At 38.4% G+C, this 10,960-nt stretch overlaps 1 protein-coding gene across 1 annotated transcript in view; it reads right to left on the bottom strand.

Annotated features, from left to right (window-relative positions):
* Positions 1–1,947: 1,947 nt before the first annotated feature.
* LOC104523703 (ras-related protein Rab-38) overlaps positions 1,948–10,960 on the bottom strand; it is a gene marked incomplete at its 3' end in the record, with an annotated part of 11,166 nt that continues 2,153 nt past the window's right edge. The window contains 3 exon segments of the mRNA XM_010166375.2: positions 1,948–2,031; positions 2,745–3,025; positions 10,650–10,913. Of these exon segments, the coding sequence (XP_010164677.2) occupies positions 1,948–2,031; positions 2,745–3,025; positions 10,650–10,913 (629 nt within the window).

Genomic DNA, 10,960 nt, shown 5'->3' with positions numbered 1-10,960 from the left:
AAATGACTCAAAATCTTAATTCTATGTGGCTGAGAAAAACTTGGAAAACTTTTCCTCTGTTGTTACCTTTTTAAATTTTACACATCTTTTATACTTCCATAGCTCTGCCCAAAACTGGCTTGATCATCATGATGAAATCTCTTTGTGTCCTTTGATATTTTTTGTACATTCATTCTCTGCCATGACCTGCAATGGTCCCTGGCACAATAAATATGGCTGTTCTTTTTAAGGGGTGGATAGGTGTTTGCTGGGGACTGACGTATGGAATTAATGATGTAGATTATTTTTTCATAGACCAAAAAGCAGTGACCAGCTGCGTGACTTTGCTAATCCAAATCTGGAATGAAATTATGGTTCTGTATCCTTTAAATCATGGTCCATCCTGTTCAGTCTCCTTCTCTTTGAAAGACTTTTAGATGCAGGCAATTTTAAAACAATCTGTTATTCATTCCCTTCCACATGATTTTTGTGGTGGGTTCGCCCTCAGGCCTCAGCTTCAGTGAACTAGTTCTTGTCCTCAGGAAATGTAGAGACACATAGATGTCAGAAATGAAGAAAAAGTAATTCTGAAGAAAACAGCCATATAAAGTGTCACACATCACTGGTGAAATGGTTCCCAAATACTCACAAATGGATATTTCATGCTATTTGTGGCCTGAAAGATAGTTAGACACCTAACAGGATATTGGGAAGGGCCAGAATATGTAATACCTATACAAATAATAATAGTTTGTTCTGTAACAATCCCTAACTCTCCACATCTATTCATAGCTACCATTCCAAGTGCTTCACTCTCTGCGCTCTCTCTCTGGGTTTTTTGTTTGTTTGGTTTTGTTTGTATTTTTGTTTGGTTTTGTTTTTTTCTGAAATAGTTAGCTTTCTGATGCACACTGACCTACACCAAAATGTCTCCATAAAAATGGCATTTTGAAGAAACAATGACTAGGAGCCTAGAATGGTTTGGTTTGGAAGGGATCCTTAAAGGTCATCTAGTCCAACCTCCCTGTAGTGAGCAACAGGAACATCTGCAACTAGATCAGGTTTCTCAGAGCCCCATCCAGCCTGGCCTTGAATGTTTCCAGAGATGGGGCATCTACCACCTCTCTGGGCAACATATGCCAATATTTCACCACCCTCATTGTAAAAAATTTCTTCCTTACATCTAGTCTAATTCTAGCTTTTTTTAGTTTAAAACCATTACTCCTTTTCGTATTGCAACAGGCCCTGTTAAAAAAGTTTGTCCTCATCTTTCTTATAAGCCACCTTGAAGTACTGAAAGGTTGCAACCTCAGCCCAGAGTTCATGCAATGCTTGAGGCAGTCTAGGACATGCTGCTAGTCACCTGCTGTTACATCTGCTGATTACAAGTGAGATTTCTTTTCAATATTAATGCTTAAAGAAAGAGTCAAGACCAGAAAAGTAAAACACAAGTAACATTTCAAAAGTTCTTAAGTAACTTTCATAAAGTGCTTAAAAGAAATAAAACAACTGAATGTAGCATTTTGGCTTTCAGTCTACTAACAATCTAGGTCAAACCAGAGCCAAACTCTTTATATTTAAATCATCCAAAAATTCCCCAGGGCTGTTAATGATAACACCAGCTTTTGTAATTGGAGACTACAATAAACACAATATCCACTGAATTGTTTTGTTCAAATCAACATTTTATAGAATGATAGAATGGTTTAGGTTCAAGGGACCTGAAAGATCATCCAGTTCCAACCCCCCTGTCATCAGCAGGGACACCTTCCACTAGACCAAGTTGCTCAAAGCCTCATCCAACCTGGCCTTGAACACTTCCAGGGAGGAGGCATCCACAACCTCTCTGGGTAACCTGTTCCAGTGTCTGACCACCCTTACAGTGAAGAATTTCTTCCTCAGATCTCATCTCAATCTCTTCTCTTCCAGTTTAAAGCCATTAAGTGACAGCCCTTGTTCTATCACTACCTGCCCTTGTAAACGTCCCTCCCCAGACTTTCCGTAGTTCAGCTCATATGCCAGCTCTTCAAATCTTGCATGCGCTGAAATTATCTGAGAAAGTTCAAGTTGGTATACAGCGCCACTGTACCTTGGGCATTTATACTCTGAAAGTCCCAGTGCCCTTTCTAATTTTTATCTCTATTTTCTTATAGGCACCCAGGAAATCTGTACCAAGGCAAGGAGCTGAACCTCAGAGCAGCTCATTCAGCACTTTGACCATTGATCTTTCCTTCTTCCCGAGGTATGTGACTTTTTTTGAACAGGCTTTTGGGAATGAGAGCTCATAGCAGCAAGCATCGTACAAGCACTACAATAGACTGACTTTTTTTCTGGAATCTAACACAATAAAGTTATTGTCTCAAATCTACATTTCTCAGGCAAAGTGGTTATATAAATTTTTAGAGATAATATTCACTGCTAAGAATTATGAAAAAAATATCCTCATATCATTCATAAGAAGTAGCTTTTGTGCCTTGCCAAAGGTCACCTTCCTCCCCAGGCTATTACGCAGTAAGTTGTTGACCAGCTTCAAACTTTACTGCTGGCCTATCATGTTAGAGCAGCTGCATTTCAGAACATCACACATAATTTGCTTTGCAAAAAAAGCCTACAAGAAATAGAAATTTAGAAATTTAGAAATTCACCTTTAATTAATTCCACCAAGAAAGGAGCTTTGCAAGGTACCCATTTCAATTGAGTGAAATATTTTAGTAACCAATTTCTCTGTACTTGGAGAAACATTTAAAAAGAAATGTAAACATTACCTTGGCTGATGTTTCAAACCAGCCCACGAACCCATTCTCTTTGCAGAACTGATCCATCTTGATGCCGTTGTTCATAAGAACATCTATTCCCTGGTCACATTTGTTTGCTAAGAGGACTGTTGGCACAGGTTTGCCATTTGGAAGAACCAACTTAGAGTCCAAATCCTCTTTCCATTTTGTCACTGCTTCAAACGTTGCAGGTCTTGTAACGTCAAAGACAATAAATGCCCCCATGGCCTCTCTGTAGTATACTCTGGTCATGTTTCCAAATCTTTCCTGACCTGTGATGAAGAAAGCAGGAGGGGGGGCGGGAAACAAAACAAAGCACCACCTTGTAAAAATCACTGCTTCCAATCTAGGTCAATATTTCACATAGCAAGTTTTCTAAGAGAACATTACTGAAAGTAGGACTTCATTTTGCAAGTCTCTGGAAAGCTACTCATTGCCTAAATAATGCCAAGTACCATGCTAGACTCATTTGTATGAAAATGCAGGAGTATAGCATGAAAAAGGAGTTTTAAAGCAAACATCCAAGGAAATTTAATAACTTGATAACAAGCTTGAACTTCAGTGTACAGTCTTATTAAGCTGCCAGATTTCTAGATCTGTGCACAGTACCAAAAGCCTTGGTGTACATTATAGGACTTTAAACAGGAGTCATAAAAAATGTAGGTACCAGATTGGAAGCTCTTTGATACTAAGGTATTTTGTGGGAAATATCAAACACAATTGATCTGCTCGTGCATGAAGAGGATCCTGCATATGCTTATGCAAGTGATAATCATTGACAGTAACATAATTAAGCTCTGGAGCCATATCAGGCATTGGATTCATTATGAATTTACTGTTACTGGCAAACTAAAACACAAAGGTGAGAAAGGTGAATCTAAAGCCTTAGATTCACATGGAAAGTGATCTAAGAAGTACCACAGCAGCAGCAATATGAAGAGCTGTACTGCTTCAGTGAAAAGAACTGGGAGGAGACGTTTCACACTAGATCTGTTCAGAAGCTTTGTGGTTTTATTTGTTGAATTCAAAGTGTTTTCTGGGAAGTTATTTAAAGTGTTTTTGTGAGCTATAAATATATCATTATATTCAAACATTGACATTTGTAAACATCTATGATTTTGTATGATTAACAGTGTAAAAATTAACATACTTGAAGTCAGGATGTGGTATATCGATCAGCTGTGTGCTTGTTAATATATAGGCTGGTTTCATGAGAACTTTAAAAAAAATGTTTCCAAGAATGGAAATAAATTACACAGAATTTTTCTTGAAGTGAAAAAAAAAATAGAATTTCCTTTGATGTCTACTGCTGAGCTGTGATCCAAAAAAGAATTATAAATTCCTGAAACACCTCCCAACAACAGCAGTCTTTAAGCAAGACAACTCTTGTATTTAACTATATGCTTCCATAGCTGAGAAAAGGTGCTATGAAAATAGACAACATTCAATGGAAACCTGTTTCTAACTTTATTTTCTCACTGTGTGTAATTTTGAGTAAGTTAAAAAGACAAGAAGATTGGCAGTCTGCCTCTGACCCTAGGAAGGTTACCTGTGGAGGTTTTATCTGATGGAAATTGTGCTGTCAGATGTAAGGCAGGGTTGAGAACAGAAGAGTGCTGATTACTGGGCTTCTAGACCATGTAGTTTCATTTAAAGGAAATAGCACTGAACACAGTTATGGGGTCAACACCATTTGTTTGTGATGTTTATCTTAGGTTTTATGCACTAGATGTTGCAGCAAGGAGAAAGTAATTCACATGATATAGAAACCAAAAGCAGATGTCTGTCTTCTCCAGCTTCATGTTAGGTTTGATTTCATTTATTTATTTATTTATTTATTTATTTACCTTAAACAAACTCTGTGTCCCATTGATAAAGCAAGATAAAAATATATAATTTCTGGGAAATATGAGGTCATATAGAAAATTTCTTATGGCTATGCTTTATTAAAATGTCTTATGATTCCTATCAGTGGGCTAATCAGATGAATGGCTAAGTCATGTGCTATTCAATAATCTCCTTGTTGAGCAATTTTTTTTCAGCTGCAAGAAGGTGCCTTCAAATGAAAGTCAAAGTCTGATTAGAAACTTAGCAGTGAGGTAAGTGGCAACATACATAATCAGTTTTTTATGCATATTGTATTTCAGTTCTGACAAATGGTATGACACTGATTCCTCCTGCTGTTTCCAGCTGCTTTTGGAGATACCTAGGTTTTTCACTGCACAGAAAAGCCACTGTGTTTGTAAAAGCAGCTTCACGCAGGAGGAGAGACATCACAAATTTCCGTTATGCATCACTTCAGTGAAAGAAAAAGAATGGAGCTGCTGGCTCAATAAAGTGTCTAAACTATTTTTGCAGCTGTCTTTTCCCCCATCAGTTGTGATTAATATATGAACATACTCAGCATAAAGGCATCGTACAACTTTGAATGGAAAAAAGAGGTGGCTTGTAAACCACAGACTTTTTGACATTTGCATAATGGCTTTACTTTTATTTAATTTACATTGCAAAAAAAGTGATCTCTAGTGTCTGCATTGTGCTTGGAGAGCTAAGTATTGTGTTTAAGGATCCAGGAGGACCCTTTTTTCCAAAGATTCTCCCTTATGTGATCAAATACCTGTCTTAATAGATGAGGTTCCTAAAACTGTTTCATTTATCAGAATTACTCATGAAAATAGGCACTGTTGGATGTATTAAAGGTGTCAGAATCTGGCCTTAGGTTTTCAGCAACACAATGTCTCAGACAGTAATTAGGCTAGAAAATAGATCAACCATTAAGTATTCAGTGGTATCTTGCAGGCAACCTTCAACATTAGAATCTGTGTTATTGTAAGAGGGACTGGGGAAGATGGGTTTTGCTTTTCATTGGAAGGGTCAGAAACTTGTGAAACATTTCTTTGATCTGGCCCATCACACTTCACTGTATCCCTTGCAAGGCCACTGGCATCTGGCATCAAATGCCATGAATCTGATCGCCCTTGCCCACTGAGATGGTGCTTTACATTCAGATTCATCAGCCCTAATTTAGGTTCCAAAAAATTAACTGTCCATATCTAAGATTAGAGTCCTTTAGCAGTCAGAGACTGAGAAGAGATATCTAAAGGGCAACTTCTCAGCAAGGACAGAGATTTAAGAGTGGTCACGTAAACTTAATTATGAAGGTATTTAATTTTTACTCCCAACCCAGTGGTGAGCCCAGGGTGAGTTGATCATACTCAGATGGCTCAGTAAAAGATTTCTAATTGTTAAACCAGATGAATCCTACCTCACTTTGAAATGAACCCAGTGGGACCAAGGTGCCAAAGCAAAAAGATTTCCATTAAAGGGAAGGACTGTCTGAATGGCACCTGCCTGCACATCTACCTTAATCTCAGTGGCACTTCTGCAGCAGGGAGAGGTATAATTTAATGGGCTTAAAGCAATCAACATCTGAATCTTCATAGTTTATAAAAAGCACCCACATAAATTTGCCAGCATGACTTGTACAGAAATCTACAATTTCCATTAACCACTATTATCTCTAATAAAGTTACAAAAACTAATGATAAAGTGCTAAAACTCAGATATTTTCCACCATCTAGCCCACAATATCTGAAATATAGTACAAGATAAAAATTGATTAAAACTGCCTAATGCCCAGTTTTACAATAGGTTTTACTCTTGCCACTATCCCTCATCCTACGAGGCAAAAGCTTCTGAGAACCACCATGCTTTACAGAGGGGTTTTAACCAACAGTTAAAGCTGGAAATGGCATAGGAGTTAAATGATTTTTACCTTTCACTTCAAAATAACTCTCAGAATTTTCACCCTTGAGTTCAAATCATTGTCTTTATGGACTAAACTTAAGCTAACCTTGAGATAGTGTTCACCATCCCAGAATGTGGAAAAGCAGGCTGTCAGCAGGATCAGGTCCATGGATCCCACCACAGATGTATACTGAAATAAAACCATCACAGCGAGGGACTTATTCATGTTTGCAGAACAGTAATTTCAAGGTAACTTAACCTAGAAATCACCATGACTATCTTATTTATGCATATGTATTGCAATGCTTAGCAGCCACTAAAATCTTAAATCGTTGAGGATGTGCTGTGCCTGGCATTAGTGAACAGTCTGTTTACTTCTTCTGGAGCATAATAATCTTAAAAACTTTCCAACTGCAGCGACATTTGCCTATAACTGTGCAAAGACTGCTATTTCCGAAGGTTAGGGAAAGGAAATGAAAGTGTTCTTTCACCACTGGTGTTGTATGGATGTCTCCAATGCATTGGATCAGCTGTTTATAAGATGAGATCCAGCCTCGTAAAAGCAAACCAACATATTTTTTTGGTAGCAATGATTAATCCAGCCCATACATACGCAGCAGGAGGGATAATGGTGATGCTGACATGACTGTGAAAAAGTAGCAGGGAAGCAGGAAAGCTCTGAAGTGCTGCTCTCTGCCCTCCACTGCATTTAGGGAGCTGCTCCCTGCAGTAAATCTGCAGCTAAAACTGGTCTTCAGAGATTTCTCAGGGTTGTGCAGACACAAAACACAGACAGTAGCACTGAGAGCAGCCTTGCAAAGTGAAGAGCAAATACACCCAGATCTGCTGTCTGCAATAGTTCATTTCTTCAAAAGCAGTCCCAGCCTGCATCTGTGGGGCCACCCCCACCACAGCAGCTTTGTTCAAACTATGATTAAAAGTTTCCTTTAAAGCTTTCCTTCTAACAATCTGTTAATGAATTTAAAGGACGCTCACACAGAAGCAGCAGCAAAGATAAGGAAATTTGTAAAAGTTGTCTGCTGAGCAAGATTTGAAGAAGTATGACACAGCAGTAGAGGCGATGACACACTTTAACAGGGACATCAACACCAAAACTGAGAATTTGGGACATTCAATGCAATAAAATGGAACTGTTGGGAGAAAATTAAAGACAAGGAGGATGTTACCATGTGCATGTCCTCCCACACACAATACTGAAAATTCAGTCACTTGAAACTTCAGGCGCTTCACTGGATCAGATGTAAATTCGTACATTTTAATGCCAGTGTGCTGTTACAAACATCATCATAAACTGTGAAGTTTTTTCCAGTTATTCCTGTCCAACACCCATAGCTTCAGGAATATATTAACTGCTAAAAAAACCCCAAGTCTTAATGTAATAATATGTGATGCAGAACGTACCTTATCCCTGAACTATCTAGTGCTTAGTTATCCTTATTGTTCAGCATTTGTCTTTCATCTAAATAAATGCTGCTTCAACATTTAGCCATTAGATATTATTATAGTTTTGTTTACCAAATTAAAGAATACAGAAAATATATGTTTCAGAGTTATAAACTACATTTAATTGTGAAATGAGATGGCACCAGATGAACCAAATTTGCTTTTTCTTCTTAAGGGTAAACAAGGGTAAACTGCCACAGCTGGAGTGTGTCACACTTACATACAATCACCATGTATGTAAATCCTGCTAATAATATATAATATAGCTCGATATTTGCTTTATGCAAATACTTTGAGAAAATTATTTCTACAATTTATTACCAGCTGATCCACATGGTGAAGTACAAGGAAGAGTACACATTATGCTTAGTAGTAAGTTCACTAGCTGTATATTGGAGGGCATTTAGAGGATATGACAGTTGAACTGATACGTGATATATATATATACACACACACACACACACACACACACACACATATATACTTATATATTCATATATTGATACATTTGCAGCATTTGCTTCTATTCAAGATGTCCTAAAAGCTGAGCCAACATCCTTCAGCTTGGTTAGAGACCAAAAATTTACTGCTTTACCCCCAAAACTAAACATGACCTGATAACAGAAATTCTACCAAAAGAGAGAGGATGTTCTGAGGCTTGAGATTTTATTTTCTTCCCTCCATCCTCACATATTTCTGTTTTTCATGTGACGATAAATGCCCAGTCACAACCAGGATAAAACACTTCCATTCCCTCCATATTTCCAATTAATTTTACCTCGCTTTCATTTTCAAACAACTTGTTTTCTCACCAGCTAGATGCCTTAGTTGAGATAACTTCTATGATCTGAATTCAGTGTGTTGCTTACAGAACTTATTTTTCTATGTGTAGCCATAGCCATCAACAGCTAAAGCTCCTTAGACAGTAGTCATTAAAATGAGACAGCCACTCCTTTTACTACCGGCCACTGTCTTGACCTTCACAGAGATGCTTTGAATTGAGCAATTCATACGAAATTTAGTACTATGCTGTAATTCTCTCTGTCATGTGTGATAACTCAGAAAGCACGCTAGTCATTCAGTACTACAACTTGGTGTAATTGCTTCTGCAGCCTGACTGAAAGCTACATCATATGATCCGCCAGCACATGATTAGTAGTGTAATAAATCTCTGAAACAAGGCAAGCAAATACGTTTTCTAAGTCCCTGATGCATTCAGAATTTACTATTAAAGGTTTTTTCTCATGCAGCAGAGTTTTGCTGGATATGTATGTGTTTATCGTTATCATCGGTCACTGCTGAGTGGTAAAAAGTAACTTTCCTCATTATTCCAATTTTTAAAAAAGAAAACCGAGCATATATGTATTTAATACCATAAAACCACAAGACTATACTGATGTGCAAAAAAGCTGAGGTTATGCATGTTTTGCATAAAGCAGTGTTGTTGCATAAGTTTTAGTACCTTGGTGCCAAATTCAGAGCTCAGACATGAGGCAGCTAAGTGTAGAAGAAGGGCACTCCCTCCGCCGATAAGAATGTCAAGAATTTTTTCATTTCACTAGTTTACTCGATGCAGTTCCAGACTGGATCACTGAACCCACAGCTCAGGCCACAGACTGGCACAGCCACCTAACAATTGATATAATTCTCACCTCTATTCCTTACTTAACAAATTAACTTAATTTAATTGAGATTTATTTAAAACACCCTCCTTTTTGTTGTAAGCTATTGTGTTATAGCTGTTCTTGGATTCCTACATACACTAAATAAAAAATTATTATTTATACCATGCGAAATATGTCATTGAGATAAACTTTTATTTTGTGGACTGAATAAAAAAATATTAATTCCTAGTAAGGGGGGGGTGTGGGTAAAAAAAGTAGTGGGTTTAACTGGAAGCCAAATATACAAACTCCAAAGCACTGACAGCAACAATGACAAATTCTGTATTTTTTAATTATGTAAGCCAGCAAGGATAGCTGGACTTCTTTATTCTTTTTCTCCTCGTACAGAGTAAATTATCTTTTTTCACTTGATGTTGGAATAAGGACAAGCAAATATGAGTGAAGACATTTTTTACAACCAGGATTATTGCCACATAGAAACACTTCTCTTTCCAAAGCATGTCAGAAGTTGTTTACATTTCATTGGGCCAAAGAAAGGAAGGTAGGGGAGAGAGGAAGGAAAGGAAGAAGGAAGGTATTTTGATAAAGTAACTCAGTGATATGATTTCCTTATTATTTAAACTTTAAAAATAGTTTTAAACGTCTTATTGAATTCCCCATTTCTCCCACCAAATTAAATAGATGTAACAGGAAATTCTTGTTACTCTCCTTCCCACCCCAGAGATCTGCCAGTCTAATGAGGGAAGCTGAGCAGCGGCGGCTGCGAGGGAAGAACTGGGGCATTTGGAGAGAGGTGCCCATGTCCCCACACGTGTCTAAGGGCTTGGGAGAAAAATCAGGGCAGTTTTCACTCTGACACCCTTTGCTGGGGGATCTACTGGCTTTACAGAAACCCGAAAATATCAAGCTGCCCCTAAAGTTTTCTCTCCTCAGTCTCCTCTCCCTCACCTGATAGGCACTGGTAGTTTCCCATTTAAAGATTAGTACAAATTAATTTGAGTCTATATTTTGTATTGGTTCTGGATGAGTTACAGGGCAAAGGGTTCTCCTCTGTACTCACCCGCAATATCCCAGAGCTGCAGCCGTACCACAGTCTCAGCATCCCAGCTCAGCACCTTCAAGGCAAAGTCCACCCCGATGGTGGCCCTGTAGTGAGGGGAGAAGTTCTGGTGGACATAACGTTTGATGATGCTGGTTTTGCCCACTCCCAGGTCCCCGATCACCAGCAGCTTGTAGAGGTGCTCCTTCTGATTGTGCTTCTGCATCTTTCCTGTGGCTGTGGCTGCTCCCTGCAAACTGATTGCATGCTCTGCACGAGGAATCCGGCAAGCCCGAGGGGGAGAGAGGGAGTCAGGAACCGGGGAGGGAAGG

Source organism: Antrostomus carolinensis, unplaced genomic scaffold, assembly GCF_000700745.2.
Source record: "Antrostomus carolinensis isolate BGI_N321 unplaced genomic scaffold, ASM70074v2 scaffold17854, whole genome shotgun sequence".
NCBI lineage: Eukaryota > Metazoa > Chordata > Aves > Caprimulgiformes > Caprimulgidae > Antrostomus > Antrostomus carolinensis.
Note: the sequence above shows the minus strand (reverse complement) of the source record. Positions and strands in the feature narration are given on the sequence as shown.